The following is a 17711-nucleotide window of genomic DNA, read 5'->3' on the forward strand; positions in this document are numbered from 1 at the left end:
TTATAAACCCTAAAAATGGTTGTGCGAGAAAATCCCAGTAACTGAGCAGATTGTGAAATACTCAGACCGGCCCGCCTGGCACAAACAACCATGCCACGCTCAAAATTGCTTAAATGACCTTTCTTTCCCATTCTGACATTCAGTTTGGAGTTCAGGACATTGTCTTGACCAGGACCACACCCCTAAATGCATTGAAGCAACTGCCATGTGATTGGTTGATTAGATAATTGCATTAATGAGAAATTGAACAGGTGTTCCTAATAATCCTTTAAGTGAGTGTAGTTGAGAAATATTGGTTTGTAGTAGTTATTGATCTGATTATTTGACCTATTATTCTGATTATTATTATCCATATGAACATTTTTGTAGATAATATTTCTAACATATCTAATAATTCATGGGATTTATCTGCATACCTAAAAAAAGCTTCAAGTACCTAATATGTAAAAGTTGCATGATACACACTAATACTGCCCCTTAAAAAGAAGTGAAAATAAATTAAGATATGGACTTCATAGCTACAATTTAAACTATAATCTATTGCTTCTGAAATAGATAAAATCTGAAAAAAGTAAAAAAGCTCCAGAGCACTTTATATTTTTATTTGAAGCTTACCAAGTATAACGGCCTCAATGTATGAACTCTACCATATAATGACTTCAAAAGTACAAATAACAATGAAGACAGACAATGTAAACATCAACATGATATAAAATGCAGGCAGAGTGTATAACAGGAGCAAATGTACTTTCACACTAGACTTTGCGTTTTCCTCACTTTCATACATTCATGCAAGCATGTAAGAGGCAAGCAAAAGTTTCCTTTTTTCCTCGTACCAAAGTCTTTCCGAATCTATATGACAAAACAGGATCTAAACGTTACAGATTGACTTCTTGGCTTCAAATAATATAAACTGATAAGCTGCATGGTTTGCAAAATATATTTTAAAATATAACTATTAGTTAAATATAATTTATTAAAACAGAAGCCCTAATATTCATTTCCCACTTTAATTATATTGTGATTGATTTTAAATGCACAAAGTCTAGTGTGATGGCACTGTAATTGTGTATAAAGTATGTCGGATGATGAGAGTAACAGTCTCTTGGTGAGGTGTAATTCCGGTTTTGGTTTCCGGTCCTAGTGTTTGTCTGGAATTAATTGAAGAAAAACCGTTTTATGTAAAATAGCCATAAAAATGCCCTTATTGAACAGGCTGAAAAAATATACAATACAATTAATTGTACGTCATAAAAATCGAGGCCAAAAAACGGCCTATATACAATCAACTTCACTCGAGTCAAGTCCTTGGCAAGGCCACGAACATGTGATATGTTCTAGAACAATACTAAAAGAACCGTTGGTATAATGTGCGAACAGAATGATAAAGGTCATAAAACTGGGCACAACAGTGCAGTGATTAATCAACGGCAGAACAAAAAGAAAAACAAGGAGGTGTATCAAATGAATACGGCCGGCACTTGAAAGCTTGCCGACGTGTGCTACAGTACTGCTGAAAGATGTAAAAATCCCAGCATGCATCTTAAAATGTGCTTGGCAGGGGTAAAGTTCGAGGGTCGGAGAGAAACTCAACGGCCCTGTTTCAGTCTGTCAATATGGAAAGTGAGTTTGAGAGCGGGACCCAACTTTAGCCCCATATATTTCATCATGACATCACTGCGGAGCAGAAGTAGAGCTTTGCCATCAATTTCCTGCAACAGAAGAGCACCACCCAAACAAGACCAATTTAACTCTAGAATGAAAGAAATTTTGCTGCAGAAACAGTACAGCACAAACCCAAGCAAGCCATATTTGTTATCTTTCTCTTACAAACATAAGACCACTACTCTGTTTTACTTCTATTGGTTCAACATTAAATAGTCAAGGCTGAAGCATGCTCCATTGTTTAAGCCAGGAGTACAAGTATTTTTTTACGTGTACGCGAATGTATGTGCACAGTTGAACACACAGCCTCACAAAAAATAGTTTATTTGACTTATATGTGTACACAGATGTTCGACGCATACGCATTGTGACAAAATGCAATGCATCTTTCGGGCTACATACTACATTTTCTTGTAAGCATATGCGCGACCAACACGTACAATGTACGTGGGGTTTCAAAAACCCGGTGGTGTGCGTACAATACTCCGCACTCTTTTGAAAAAGAAAATTATGTCACGCGTACTGTACTGTTAGGGGCGATTCACATATCGCGTCTTTTGTGCGCTTAAGTTCGTTATTTCAAATGTAGGCGCGCGGTATGCACGCTCATAACGGAAGCGACGCGGTTGCAACGCCCACATTTTTTCCAGGCGCGTCTGTACCACATCGAGTTAAAAACATTTTTACTTTCTAGAATTAGGATTTAGACGCGAAATGTGAACCACTCCTGATGCTACGTAAACACCAAACGCGGGGCACCACGTTACTGGCTCTAGATTACTTGCGCGATTTAACTTCGTGTCATGCTAATTTTTCAACTTTGGTGAAGACGCCTTTGAGGCGAATAGCGCGTGTTTTTGCGGCAAACCCGCTGCCCACATCGCATCATTCGCATCGCCCCACGCGGGAACGCATCTGATCGCGTCTTTGCATTGACTTTGTATGTAATCTACTTGCGCAAATCGTTGAACTTACATCTGGTGTGAACCCACAATTACATACACGTAAAAAATGCACTTCACGGGGTTACTGTGCGCACTGCCGAATTTTTCAAACCTCACGTATATGTACGAGTAGGTTGCGTATGCGCCTACAAGAGAATGTAGTATGTTGCCATGGAGATGCATTGCATTTTGTCGCAATGTGCATGCGTCGAGCATCTGTGTACGAGACGTTTACAAGGCTGTGCGTTCGACGTGCGTGTATGTTCGCGTACACATAAAACAAAATAGACTCCGGGCTTCACTTTGCAGAATTGTTATGCTCAATTTTTTACACTGACCGAACTTTGTTAGAGGCTTAAAAATTAAAGATTAACTCTTTAAGTCTCTAATCATCATAACTTGTATTAAAATCTTATGAAAAACAGGAAACGTGATTAAATCACCTTTCTCCCAATTTCTTACATACATGTTTACGGAAGAGGTCTGCGTGTGGTCCGAGTTGAGGGTCGATGTCTCTGATGAATTGCATGACGTCCTCCACAGTCCACAGGTCAGGGTCCTGTCCGCTGGGTCGTGGGCTTTCTCTTGAGCTCAGGAAACGCTCTGAACCTAAGCAACAATATTTTGGGGTTTAAAAGTTGTTCACATTGCCTTCACTGTGCACTGTTACATTTTAAGCCATCACATATAAGAAGTCTGACGGAGTGCGTAAAAGCGGTGTGTGTATACCAGTTGATCCCAGACGATGTAGCTGCCCCGGTGAGCTAAGGCTCTGAGAAAGTGGACGCATGTGTCCAGGAGGCAAATGTGTTTTCTCCAAGACCTCTGAGCTGCCGATCCCATTCTCCATCAGAAAAGGCTCTGATCAAACACAAAAATACATGCATAATAACCCTAACAAAACAGCAATTTGTTCAAAGAATAAAACTCTACTAGGAGTGCAATGGTACATGTATTCATCCTGAACCATCATGGTACTGACGCCACGGTTCGGTGCATGCATGCTATCTGAAACAAACTGTAATTCACAGTACAATCTGTTGAAATGAAAAGAACTTCAGTGTTTGAGATGTGTTGCTTGTTCGTTTGTACAGAACCTTGACCCCAAAATGGAGGTAAGCACCAAACCGTGACTTCTGTGTACTGTTACTATAGGACAAATGCTTTGAAATACTAACACATTTTAAATAATGCACAGTTTAGCAATATAAAATACCTTCTGAGGAGAGACGGTGGTTTTTAGTTATTTTGTGCGGTACAGGATTGTTGCCGTATGTGTCGTGTTGGAGAAACCTCTTAGTACCTCGACCAGGTCCAGAACTCAGACTTTCTGAAAAGTTTCTCCTTTCTACAACATATACAAGGCATTCTCTTTACATGACAAAAAGCAAACATCAATGGACAATAACCACCATGACTTTACAAAGCACAGGAAGATTGCAAAAGCAACATGATTTGCATGCATGATCGCTGACCTGTATAAGTTCTGCTGTCGTAGTGAACTCCTCCCAGAGGGACGGGCTGGCTACTAAACAATGGGTCACAGTGCAGGTTGTGACAGAGATTCTCCAGGAAGCGTAGCACGTACATCACGCTGTTCACCGCCGGCAGTGTCAGAGTGTGGTGCTGTTGCTCAAAGTAAGCTGTGGAGTCAAATTTAGGGGCCAATTAAAAGGTTATAAATTACTTAAAAACAGCATGGACAAAAATAGCTAAATGACTACTGAATTGTAAAAAAGCTTATTGGAATTTATTTTAATTTTAGGGGTGTAATGGTACATGTATTCATCCTAGACCATCACGACATGGATGCCAGGGTTCGGTGCATGCAGTCAGAAGAAAAATACAGATGTGTCTGCATGCAGAGCTGCGCAGGCTGCTTGGCTTATGACATCAACATACCGTAAAAGCCATTTAAAAGCATGAGAAGCAATTTGCTCTAATAAAAGACATTTTTATATCATTAATAATTCACTAGCTTTTGGTTTCATTCCTTATCTAAAAGTATGTACAAAACAAATAGTTTTAAAATCATATGTAAATGAATTCATGCTCATTCTTATTTCGGTTTTGCATACACAGATCACAGACATGCACGCCTGTGCCGACATAACCTTTGTTTTTATCAGCCCTACAAAACAGGGCTCTATGCAAAAGTGCATTCTCTGCATAATACACTAAAGCTGTACTAAACTGTAACTACTTTAGGGTGATGGCACTCATTTTGAATTACTGTCTGTTCAAAATTACTCAACCAGTTAGGATATGTTGCTTCTTCATGTTGGATCGAACCCAAAAGCAAGGTATGTGCCGAACCATGACTTCTGCGTGCCATATTACACCCCTAGTATATTGCACAGCTGTTTTTAGCGGAAAGTGTGTTTGTGCATGCTGACCTGATACGAGCTCTCCCCCATGGCCTGGTTTGAGACAGGAGAAGACTGTGGTCTGGTTATGTGCGCAGTCAACACAGGCCTGAACACATTGCTGCAGTACCGAGGATGCTCGGCCGGGGCCGAAGTGATCTGGCAGGGACTGGATTCGCCGTGCGTCCAGATGTGGACCCACGTTGCCATACTTATTCAGGTATAGACACACTGAGACACATAAATTGCAAAGTGAGGGAAGACACTTAACACTATTTTAACATTATTTTCAAATGCCCCACCATAAAAATAAAATAATAATACAATAAAATCATTGTGCTATGCAAACTATCGAGCCCTGGCTAGAAAGAGCGTTTGAGCAGCTGAATGTGTGAGTTAAAAGTGCCAAGCAGTGCCTCTCTTTACAGGGTTCCCACACCTTAGTTAACTAATTTAAGGACCTTTCAGGGACTTTTCAGGTCCAATGCCCTCAAATTCAAGGACTAAATGTGGGGACACATTTCAAGTACCTTTAAAGATACATTGTTACAGTTCCCTTTCGAGGGAACACACGCGGGTCACTGCGGTGACACTTTGGGGACGCCTCCAAGGGTAAGTGGGTTTGAATGTGTATATCAAATTCAACCAATGGTGAGGCTTAATGACAAAGACGAGGTGATGTGGGAGCCAGGAAGTATATCGCTATCTGAAATATTGCCAAAGACGGCGTTACAGGGATGCAGGAGGAGACGCAGCGCCTCCTTGCCGTCTCAGAGAACAACAGTTACATACGTAACCCGAGACGTTTTCATGTGTCAAACACAACTATGCAAAAAAGCATTTTGGTATGAATCAACATTCGCATACAGAAGACATATAAGCATTTAAAGGGAACAGTTTAGCACGTGTGCTTAAAAAGTCTACAATTTTTATATTATCCTACACTACACAGGGAATAATATGGATTTTTTTCCCAGAAAACTTGCATAAAATATATTCAAGAACTTTCAATGACCTGTATCTATGTATGTATATTTTTAAAAACTTCCCAGGGCCTTGAATTTTTCCCCCAGATTCTCAAACTTTCAAGGACCCGTGAGAACCCTGTCTCTAATAGCAGCTGGTGACGTCACTGCTTGCTCTCAAATCACAAATGCGTGACAGGGGGGCAGCTTTCTTCAGTCACACGTGACTGTACGGCTCAAGTAAGACTCTTTCAGTACCTGTAGGTGCCTGTAGGGCAGCACTAGGAATGGTGGCATTGTCCAGTGGAACTGAGCTGGTGTCTGGCTCTGGAGTGCTACTGCTTGGAGAGGTGGGAATAGGGTTGGGCATCAACCGGGACTTTCTCTGTATGCAAATTAATTTGTATAAATAACACTGCACCACTGACTCTTTGGCATCACTATACACTCTATGTTTAAGTTAGTTTGCTAAATTTGCCACACCTTGCTGCCTGGTTTGGGGCCTCTCTTTTTTGGTATCTTGATTGGCTCCATCTCATTTTCCTGTAACGTCGGGGTCCAGTTGTTTGGTAGTCTGCCTCTAGGTCTACCTGGACCTGCAATTACACCTTCTAGCCATGCTGCTCTCTTAGCCCAGCCCAGCTAAAAACAACACGGATACAATGTTATACCAGGAAAAATATCATTAAGGATGTCACAAAGGGCAATACTTTAGTACCAAATAGATACTAAAAGAAAAAAATGCCCCCAGACAACAGCTTACCTTGCTTCCTGGTTTAGGGCCTCGTTTTTTGGGGATTTTGATAGTTTCTGGATCTTTCCCTATCGGTACTTTTTGACCCCAGGGCCCAGATACTTTGGTTTTCTTGCGACCGGGCTTACGCTTCTGGGGTGGTAGTCTGTCTGGTATAAGTGGCACGGCCATCAGCTCTATACTACCATCCGGCAGGGCACCAGGTGCGCCCAACACCTTGGGTAACCCGACTGCAAAGAAGAGCAAAGTAATAATGTATGTAACAGCTGATGTATGTGAACAGGAAGAGGAAGTATCCACAGTTCAGTACATTAAGTTAAATGCAGATCAATTTAGGCGGTATACCACAACTAGTACCAACAAACATCAGAGCAGAAGAAAGAAAAGAGGCTTTGTGTGCAGAATGCTTCAAAGAAAAATGGGGCAGCAAAGAGTCGAGTTGTGTTACACATTTTTGGTGCTAGTGGCCTTAAAGTGCTACAGTGATAAAATGAGAGAGAGAGAGAGACAGACAGAGAGAGAGCAAAGGAGAGAGTACAACAAGAAAAGTGAATAAAAGAAAGACGGAGGGAGAAAAAGATCTTGAAGAATAGAAAAGCAAGATCAAAAAAACTTTACACACTTCAACCATACTTTTGAACAACAAATTTCAGAAATAGTAGAGTAGTAGAGTAAACAACAACAATTAATGAATTAAACACAACCAAAACTTGCAAAAGAACTAACACATCAACAAACTTCAACGAGTACGAGCTTTACAGACCTGTTATTGAAGCCAGGATTGCAGTTTTTTACACATCCAACTGAGAAGAGAACAGTGTGCTACCTTACTAAAAGAGGGTCTGTTCCTGATCTTGCAGTGTGTGTCAATTTGTGGCGTCTTATTCTCTCACTCAAATCACTTCCTTCCTGCCCCTTAGTTTCGATGCATTCTCTGAAACCATGTTCAGTTTGCTGATAGTACAGGATACCCAAAGATGGTATTCTAACAATGTCAATGCTTCTTCCAACTTCCAAGGATGGAGAAAATCCCCTTTTAAAGATGAAAATCCTACATATTGCACATTTAATGAAGGTGCATCAGTTTAAATCAGTCCTGAAGGATTCAAAAACAAAACTCTGCAGCAAGCAATAAAAAACCTGACATGCTTACCCTAACTAGCTGTGAAGTTATAGTGTTCAACAGTAGATGAAAGTGTCCTGAAAGTTTTGCTTTGCATTGCGTCGTCTCTTTAAACCTCTTCTTTTATCCCACCCAAATTATTTCAAGATGTTATTGGGCACAAGGTTTGTACTTGTGCCAGATGGGTGGATGCCAACCCCATGGCATGCAAATCAATGTGTTGTCCCTGATTTTCCTCTACGAGTTGTTGCTTAAATGCATGTAGTCCACAGATCCATGGGTTTTATCTATATTTCTGCACCAAGGATTTCAAAGATCTCCTTCTGTGGTGTTTAGTTGTATTTGCAAATTCAAACATGCCTGGCTCATGATCTTGTACACTTCATGTTTCTACACATAACATGCATTTCTAGCAAATCTGTACTGTGCAAGCTGATTCATGTAAAGAAATCTTTTTGTTTGTTTTTGAGAGTGAGACGGGTGCATAAATCTTTCTGTCTTGCTCTCTTTATGTTCCTTTACTGTTTCCTTTAAATCCGGTCTGGAATGCTGTTAATGTAATGGTTTGGTTTGAGTTGGTTCAGCTTACTTTTGGGGCTTTTCCACTGGGTGCAGTTTATAGTATCCGATACTTCTTTTTAGTACCACCTAGGTTGGGGTTCCAAGCGATCCAAGCTGATACCAAAATGTGACGCAAAAACACTGTAGATCACTGATTGGTGGTCTGAGAGAATCGTCACTACAAGCGCCACCACTATAATGTAAAAGATTAAACCTGTTGTCATCTGTGCTTTGCTGTAAGTTCCCAAACTCCCTTTTAGCAATGAAAAACATCCACATGTTGAGAATCAGGAACACCATAACTGTTTTTTTCCAGACTTGCAGTTTGTGGCGGCACATTCACGACACGCACTTCCGCATATATGCTAAAAGGTGACATAGAATGATTGAACGGGATATTTATCCTTGTTCTGTGGTGTGACATGTAGACAATTTTTTTTTGTTTGGGTCTGTAATGCCTTAGAAGCTTCCTAAAAACCTCTCTCAGATAGCTCTATTAGGGTGGGGGATTTTAAACAAGTGGTTTTGCACCTATTTGGCTCCCCCTACTGGCTTAACTTGTAATCTCATTACTGATTGGCTGACTTTGCTGCCACTCAAAAAATGTAGCCAATTATTTTAAAGTGGAGGGGCAGTGAGATGCCTGTGATGTCATAAGCATCAGTTTTTCAGATTGGGCCGTTTTCTGGCTGACATTTCTAAAAGAGGAATTTCTATGAGACTGAGATGTTTAGCATGTTTAGCACTTTTTGTATGTTCGTGAATGCGGGTAGACTACCATTATTCAGCAAAGACAAGGTAAAAATTGTTTTTCATTCTCTGTCCCTTTTAAATGCAACTTAAATGACGCTCAGCGGAGCGCGTCGACTGACACCACGGGTGTTCATACAGAAACTGTCATGTGAGAGGTAGTGATAAACGCAATGTGCAAACATCTATTTTTGGTGGTCAATTTTAATTTTGTGGCGGAAAGAGAAATAAATAAATGTATGGAACTGTACAACGATGCTCTCACTTGTATGATGGCACAGCAGTAGGCAGCACAGGGGCTTTTAACACCTGGTCACTTCATGCGTTATCTCTGATCGCATAGCTATCCGATCGTAAAAAGACCTGGTGTAAATGCCCTTTCGAAACGAAACTTCAGGAGGTGGTATGGGACGCATTTCAGATGAAACTGGACAAGTGTAAATACATCTGGTTGATGAAACCACATCTTTCAGTGCATAACTCCTCCCAAACGTTAGCATGCCCCAGAAGTTAGCCGTCAAAGAGGCAAACAAACAAAGACGACACGCTCGTTGCTTTATGGAGCGAAGACAGCGGGTAAAAAAAGCTTCCTAGAATCAATAAAAGAGTCTAATGACAAACTCGAATGATATTAAAGGGACTGTAAGTAGGACTTTAAGTGTTTTATTAATCAAAATCAATGTCTTTATTCATAAATATGTCCTCATTGGTGTCAAATGACCTGTGCCAGTGATCTGACTTTTCTTTGTAAGCTTAGAATTTCTCCTCTTTACTTACATTGAACGGGTAAGTCCGTTTATTACATAAAGGCTACCGTAGTTGCAACACGCATTTGGAAAGGGGAGGAGCTAGAGAGCACTGTTCGTTTGAATGCAAAATACAATTCTACCACTAGATGGGGGTAAATCCTACTTATTGCCCCTTTAAACAAAAAAATAAAACTTTAAGAGAGAGGTTTGTGAATGCTTCCCCCGTCATGGACCTGCATTAAATCACCGCGCTGTCACTCTCCTGCAGCGCTGCACTGCGAGCTTCAGTTCATGCTGAGCAAGGAGACGCGCGTCCCCTGCCCAATACAGTACAACATACAGTAAGTGCTGCCTATTGTTGCATAAACGTCATCTTAAGTTTTTTAAGGCAGAGTAATAAATAATGTATTTGCATTTTGGACGGGGGAAAAAGATCGGATTCATATCCGTTTTGCCAAGACGCATTTATGTGGCCAAATGTAAATGGAACAGTTTTAACAAATCAGATAGCTATCCGATCAGAGAAAACACCTGAAGTGACCAGGTGTAAAAAGGCCCACAAATATAACGACACGCCTATAATCCCTCCCACTCTGAAGTGTTACTAATCTTGATGGAAAAGCTAACAATCCAAAATGAGGTGAGCTGACCCGACCTGACCCAAACCAAACCGTGGGGTACTATGCAATGGAAAAGCACCATAAGAGCCTGTGCACACGGAGCCGCGTTTAGCTGTATAATTTTTACATAGTATCGAAGCTTCGTCCAGACAGATCTGGCATTTTGGGAGCCTGAAACCACTATTTATATAGTCCAAGAGTCAATAAATCATTCTGAAAATGACACCCTTGCAGTTTCGTGTGTACAGCCAAATTCGTATATTTAGTGAAACAATGACACATCTCTCGACCCTAGCCGAACACCGCTTACGTCAGGTAACACCAACAACAACAGTGGCAGACTACATGCCACAGAAGGATAAGCTTTACTGAAATCTAAATAACTGAAAGCTTTACTGAAAGCTAATAATAATAATAATAATTTTTTGCTTCAGTAAAGCTTATTAGCTACTACGGTGAGTAAAAAATGATTATGGACAACAACCAAGTTTATGCGCATGCTCCAAGTCATCTTCTTTGATTTCAGTGCATCTCTGTGGCAGAATTACAGCACGACATACTGGTCTGGCATGTAAACTACATCGATTTGAATCGGTTTTGTGTGTATGCAGATATTTCTTGAGACAATGTCGTGTTTACAGACTTTTTTTATAACAAGGAATAAAGATCGGACAGGGAAAGCACCGGTTTCGTGTGGATGTGGCCTAAATTCAATCAGGAGAAATTCACACCTTTTGTGCCGGGTGGCTGAAGGTTGTCTCCGGTAAGCGTGCACCAGCCCACAGGGAAGATATCTCTGGAGTCATATCGGCAGTAGTAATCGAAGGCGCCCCGCCAGCCGTCGAAGGTGACCAGCACCTCCCCGCCCCGCAGCGCACCCACTGTGGCAGGACAGATGAAATGAGGGTTCTTTCTATCCACTGCCTCCAGCTTCATCCCCACCTGAAAAAAGTTCTGTTCTGGGGCCGCTGGCTCCTCCTGAGAGACGATTAGAGATTTACAAACCACTAGAAAAAGAGCAACATGGGATACTATATGCTTTTGTTGCGAATTATCGAGGTGCATGACTCTCATGAAGACTGTAAAAGTAACAATTTTAAGACAAGCCAGCCAAGACATGCTGCTGTGTGTGTTTTTGCTTTTGAAAGATACCTTGTGAAAGATTCGGGCTGGGGCAATTTCCGCTCCATTGAGTGTTTTTAGTAAGAACATGGGCCATGACGAGGCATTCAGACGAAATCCTAGAGACCAACATTTACAGTCAATTACCACTCAAAGTATAGAAATCTGTTTTAAATGGAGAAGCTGATTAATTGGGTATGAATGCAAGATGGGACAGTACTCTGACACATCCTTTTGTGCTTGTGAAACATGTATAAGAATGAGATGACTTTTATATGACATTACAGTAAAAATGTGCATTCTTAAACCTACATGAGTAGATTAAATGGAATAGTGCATTGTGCAAGAAACTAAGCAAGAAACAGCATTTCCCAATCCTCTTCTTGGAGACACACCAACAGTGCATGTTTTGGATGTCTCGCACATCATGAGTCTTTACTGATGGATGAGCTGATGGGTAGATTCAGGTGGGTTTGGAAAATATGTGCCTTCAGAAACAGGGTTGGGAAACGCTGATCTAGGGGACAGTAACATACCTCAACATTTAGGGCATTTCACATATATTCAATTTTAAAAGAACCAAACCAAGTTCACTTAAAGTGAACCAGAAAAGGAACTAGCCGAATGTGACCTCAGTCCTTTTGGTGTTCACAATATAGTGGACTCAAAAGAGGACCCAGTTCTTTTTTTGGTCCTCTTCAGAATTAATGTGATCTCAGACCCTTTCTTGTTCACATCACAACTTCATAGGAACTCAGACCCCAGCTTTCTGTGCAGATGATTTTGATACAGTGTCCAAACGACATGCAAAGTGGACCGGGACCTCATTGATTTCACATCTCAAAAAGAAATCAAACACAAAAGAACCCAAAAGCAAACCATACTCAGACCACCTCCGGATGTGGTCTGAGTTTGGTTCGCTTTCAGGTCCATTCAGGGGGGTCTGATATCACTTGGTTTGTTCACAAACACCCTGAACTGCTCCGAGAGCGTTTGGAGGGCTCAAACGAACTAGGTGTGAAAACACCCTTACTTGCTCCAGTGACATAAGTAACACAAACATGTGCTCCTGTAGCTCAATTGGTTGTGCATTGCATTGGCAGCACGAAACAACATAGTGAGTTTACTGCCAGGAATGTGTACCTGAATGCACTGTAAGTCACTTTGGATAAAAGCGTCTCCCAAATACATGAAAAACATTTTTTTTTACCTTTATCTAACCAAATCTAACCTTTTGCATTTAAATCACTCTGGAACATGATCAAAGTTTAGATGTCTTTTAAAATGAATAGCATCCCAAAGCTTACTAGACAAGAACCAAGGATCTTAAGTTTTAATAATGTGAAGATGATTTATAAGCTTTGTGTGTCTTTCTCACCCAGCGGTGGCTGCAACATGCCTCCGTTCTTCTCACAATTCCCAATGGGTTGGATCTCTAAAGTGTCCACAAGGCGCCAGAAGTCATTCTTGTTGTCGCTGCCATCCAATCGCAGACGGAGACGAGAGCCTGTCAAGCCCACCACAGTGGCAATGCAGGTGGATGTAGTGTTTCTGGGATCCCGAGCTTCCAGCTTCATACCTGGCTTAAACTCGTTTACAGGAGGGGTAGTGCTCTAAAGAGATGATAGAGGTCATTTCAATGTTAACTTTTGGTATATGTTCCTTTTCCTTAAAATACCCGAAGTAATTAATGTGGTAATGGAATTAGATATACGTTTTTTAATTGGTGCATCCAGAAGCCCTTTCACACAGCATGTTGATTGCTAGTGTGCTGTCTGCTAGTGCTAGGAAAAGATCCTGAAGAACTAGTGTGTGAACAAAAACACTTCCCGTAATTGATTCTGTGACATCCGTGAAGGGTATGTCATAGTGAGGACGCCGGTGGGCTGGGTACCGAACGTCGATACTTTTATGGTATCGAACGAAAAACTCAGAGTACTATGAGTATACACTGTGTCTGTGTGAGCCTGTCCTTGCATGTAAGGACCTAAAGCGCCAGCGATTGGCTGTACACCACCACGTGATGGGGAGGATTTCTGAAGATAATCGCAGTGACACAACACAGACGCGCTGTCTCCGTGAAAGCAACGTCGTCAACCAAAACGGCGCTTTTCCTAAACTGACGAGGGGCTTCAATTTAAAGCACGTGCACAGCCTGTGTCTCTCAATGCTTGTTATACTTGCGCCTGGTTCCGCATTGCAAGACTTCATGCCCGAGTCTCCCAAAATGAACGATGCGTTTAAACTTGACGCACATGCACAGCCCAACAATGCTTAAGCCTGGCTCCTTGTTTAAAACAAACTAAAATTCCATTTAAGTGGTTCGCAAATTTCACTTGAATGAAATTGAAAGCAAATTGAAAATTAAATTTTTCATTTTAAAAATCCCAAATGTATTTAATATTTTGATAATTATGAAGTTGAGTATTACACTTTGTTTACAAAAAACAAACATGCATACAAATCTTCCCAGTAAAACGCAGTCACCCATTTAAATATTTTAACTTTTTGTCAAAGTTGCAGCTATAATAAACCAACTCATTTAAATACTGTTAGTCCAAGCTAAAGACCATTTTTCATTTCATAAAATAAAGCAGTGTTATTTATATTTTTAATTTCTTTATTTTTGTTTCCTTATTTTCATAAAAAAACAGACAAGTTAGGATTGATACCAATCCTGAGTGTCTGCTGGCATACCCTATCCAAAAAGCACAACCAGTTTTATTAATAATGTTACCCTGAGTGAGAAGTGTTACCAGAATTTGTTTTAATTAAGGTGAAAAATAAAAATGTTGTGTTTAATGTATTTTTGTTGATGTTTAAATGGATTTTAAAACATATGGTATGGAATGAAGCAGAGATCAGGGAGCTCCTCACCAACCACACTGAAACTGATATTGTTTACCAGCATAATAGAACAACAAGGCATTCGCTAGTTTAGCATCGAATCAGACAATAAATGCATGTGCATGGTTTAAAGAGAGAAATCGCAGATAATAAGCAAGCTTAAAGATGCTGCAGAAACAATCCAAGTGGACAAATATAAAGACAATACGGGATCTTTATGCGATGTGTGTGAATATCATGTGCATACCTGTCTAAAGCAGTGGGCAGGGGCAGCGATTGCTCCAGTCTCTTTCAGGTACTTTTCCCAGCTAAAAAGTCCTTGAAAATAAAGGAAAACAAGTCATCACCAAATGTCCCTTAAATATTAGGTTTTTACCTTTATTGGAAGTTTAAATTTGCAAGCCTGTCTTCCATCACAATGCTTTGCTTGAATAGGGGTCTTCTTGTTAAATTAAAGTAACTGAATGGTGTAACTAGCTCTTCTGTGGCGATTTTAAATATCATATAAATCAAGGCTATAATACTTAATATGCTAATTTTGAAAAATCAATAATTCGAAAGTAAGGGAGTTAAAAAGGATTTGCTACCTTGGTACTGTGATGGCACTCGAGATGGGCGACCACTGCGAGGATGCTTGATCCTCCTGCCATCTTTCCACTCAATAGCTAGAGGCAGAAAAACACATTGCATTTAAAAACAAACACAAAATCATCAAGAAAAGGAGCTGTGTATCAACATGAGCTGTGATGCATAAATGTTTGCTAACTGGATACAAATAAATCCTGGACCTATTATTTGTATGACACGCCTCAGTTCCTCATCTTCGGTAATAGTGTTTGAACGCAAAGCTTAAAAAATTAAACCTTACCTTTCTGTGGTACAGGTTTCTTCATGGTCCACCTTATTCCCAACCTCTCTATAAAATAAACACAAAGAGTGCAAGAACTGAATGAGTTTCTTGGTCAGCTGTCACTGCGAAATGGTTAGCCACGATGAGCCGATGTCAGAAATATTCCCACGCCATAAAGTATCATATGCTAGAACAGAACTACTTATAATGTAAAATATATTTTTATTCTTAAAATAAATGATTTTCTATGTTCCCGACTACATTGACACAACGGGTCGTTAGGTCAGACAAATAGTAAACAGCAATTGACACAAAGGTCAACAGGGGCGCCTAAAAGCAACTTTATTTTACATTTTACAGTTTTCGTTTTAAACTATAAAACATAAATAGTATAATAATGGCAAAAACAATAAACACCAAGATGCCGTTAAGCCACGCACTGCGCCGCTTGTAAATGCAACCAATACAAGTTATTCTGCTACCGCGCATCACAATCGTTTGTTGTCATACACCCCGGCAATGTCCGCAGGCAGCAAAAATAATACAAAAATGAGCTACATACATGCATACTCCTTAAAACCGCATAGCTGTGTTGAAAGATGGCTCCCTGTCTCCAGTTTTTCAATTCTCTGTTCAAAAGCAGAGCGCCTTTGAGCGCCAAACACACAGTCCCTCCCTCTTTCCATAAGTAGGGACTTTAAGCAACAGCTGGGAATGGAACGGCTACGGCGACCGGAAGTATGCTGTCAGACCATCACTAAGCAACCGTAAACAGGACAGCGCAACGCGGTATTAATTCATTTATTAAGATACAAAAATATGTCATTTAAAAAAGCAAGAGAAGGATTGCTTTTGGAATTAAATTACAATCTTTTGTCAGATGAAGAGTTTTTCCTATTGTATGATGTAAATAAGTCTAAAAACCTAGATTTAAGCAATACTGAAAATGTTGAATACTTACAAATCTTTAAAATTAGCTTAAATTTGAAACATTTGAACACATATTATATAAAAGACTTGTGGTACAAACATAAACTGATGCAATTACAATGTCATATGCCATAAAACATAACATTTATTTACATAATCTCTCACGTTGTAGCGACTACGGCAAATCAGCTGTTCTCCCGTAGTAGACCGTTACAGTAGAACGTCGCAAAGTAGCAGTTAAATTCGCGCATGCGCAATACAACACCAGAATGCCGTTGCCGTTCCACCAGAGGCTGTTGCTTAAAGTCCCTACTGACAGTCAACTGCAACGCACTCTCTCCACTACAGAGCTCCAACAAAATATTTTTATTTGATTTGTTTTGTACGATTTAAATCTGGCAAAACTGCTTAGATAACATATGCGTGGAATGGAGTTAAAAATAAGTAACTTTTTAAACAGCATAATGTACATGCAAACTAAATCCATAACATTAATGTTGCTATGCTACTTGAAAACGTTTAATATTACATGATAATTGTGAACTTTATATTTATATTATAAGTTACACTGCCCTCAGATTAAACGTACATAATAGCATACTTATCTCAGTTACTGTTATCGTAAAGCAAAACTACTGTATACTTTCTAATGTGTGTACTGAAAGCAATAGCTAAATGCTAACATCTAGCAACTCTGGGTCAGTTTTTGTGCGTTTTCCTGTAAACTGATAACTAAAAATATATATGGTGAAGTAGCTACTTCGCGATTGTTACGGACGGTAGGAAGGGGACTATTTACCTTGTGCGGAAAGGTTTTTGTGTAATTTCTCAAACGTGAGGGTTAGTGTTTATCAGCCATGTTTGTAGTGCGCGTGCAGTCTGGTTTGTATGTGTGTCAGTAGCAGCGCGTGGAGGAGAGGGGAGGGGCTGCAAAAGACTGCACGGGACGATAAAGACCACAATTAAACGGGTCAAGAAGGCAAAAGCTTGTTTATCTCAGTGTAATTTGTTTGTTCCTGTACCACAGCTTCTGTAATAATAAACGAATGAGTTTTTATTTCTATTGTCACCTCTCCTGTGATTTATATATATATAGAAGTTATTTGTTTCGTCATTTGACTATTCGTATGGATAAGGTTTTTTATATTACATTCCAAATAATACTAATAAAATAATTATTATTAATTATATAATATAATATAAACTATTAATTCATATAATTTGTACAAACTATATTAATTATAATTTAATTAAATAAAAATTATTTATACGTATATAGTGATACAACCGTTCAAAAGTTTAGGGTCACTTAAACATTCTTTATATTTTACCACTTTTTAGAATAATGGTAAACACACAAATCTAAGGAATAGCACAAATATGGGAATTTAGTGTAGCTAAAAACATCTAAAATACATCAAAACGGGGCTCCTCCTAAAATGATTTTTAAACCGTATTGGTTCTT

At 39.8% G+C, this 17711-nt stretch overlaps 1 protein-coding gene across 2 annotated transcripts; it reads right to left on the reverse strand.

Moving 5' to 3' along the window:
• Window positions 1-581: 581 nt before the first annotated feature.
• Window positions 582-17153, reverse strand: scmh1 (Scm polycomb group protein homolog 1). 2 transcript variants are annotated; one of them, XM_055210746.2, is made up of 16 exons: window positions 17046-17153; window positions 15335-15382; window positions 15054-15131; window positions 14714-14784; window positions 12998-13232; window positions 11650-11738; window positions 11229-11475; window positions 6704-6924; window positions 6424-6582; window positions 6199-6325; window positions 5006-5206; window positions 4085-4252; window positions 3826-3957; window positions 3339-3470; window positions 3076-3218; window positions 582-1712 (listed from the first exon to the last, which is right to left on the reverse strand). In XM_055210746.2, the coding sequence occupies exons 2-16, from the start codon at window positions 15357-15359 to the stop codon at window positions 1590-1592; spliced, it is 2151 nt and encodes a 716-aa protein (XP_055066721.2). In that variant the 5' UTR covers window positions 15360-15382; window positions 17046-17153; the 3' UTR covers window positions 582-1589. The 2 variants fall into 2 exon arrangements, with proteins under 2 accessions (XP_055066721.2, XP_055066722.2); XM_055210747.2 differs by lacking the exon at window positions 17046-17153 and adding an exon at window positions 15879-15997.
• Between the last annotated feature and the right edge of the window lie 558 nt (window positions 17154-17711).

This window comes from Misgurnus anguillicaudatus, chromosome 10, assembly GCF_027580225.2.
Source record: "Misgurnus anguillicaudatus chromosome 10, ASM2758022v2, whole genome shotgun sequence".
NCBI classification, from domain to species: Eukaryota; Metazoa; Chordata; class Actinopteri; order Cypriniformes; family Cobitidae; genus Misgurnus; species Misgurnus anguillicaudatus.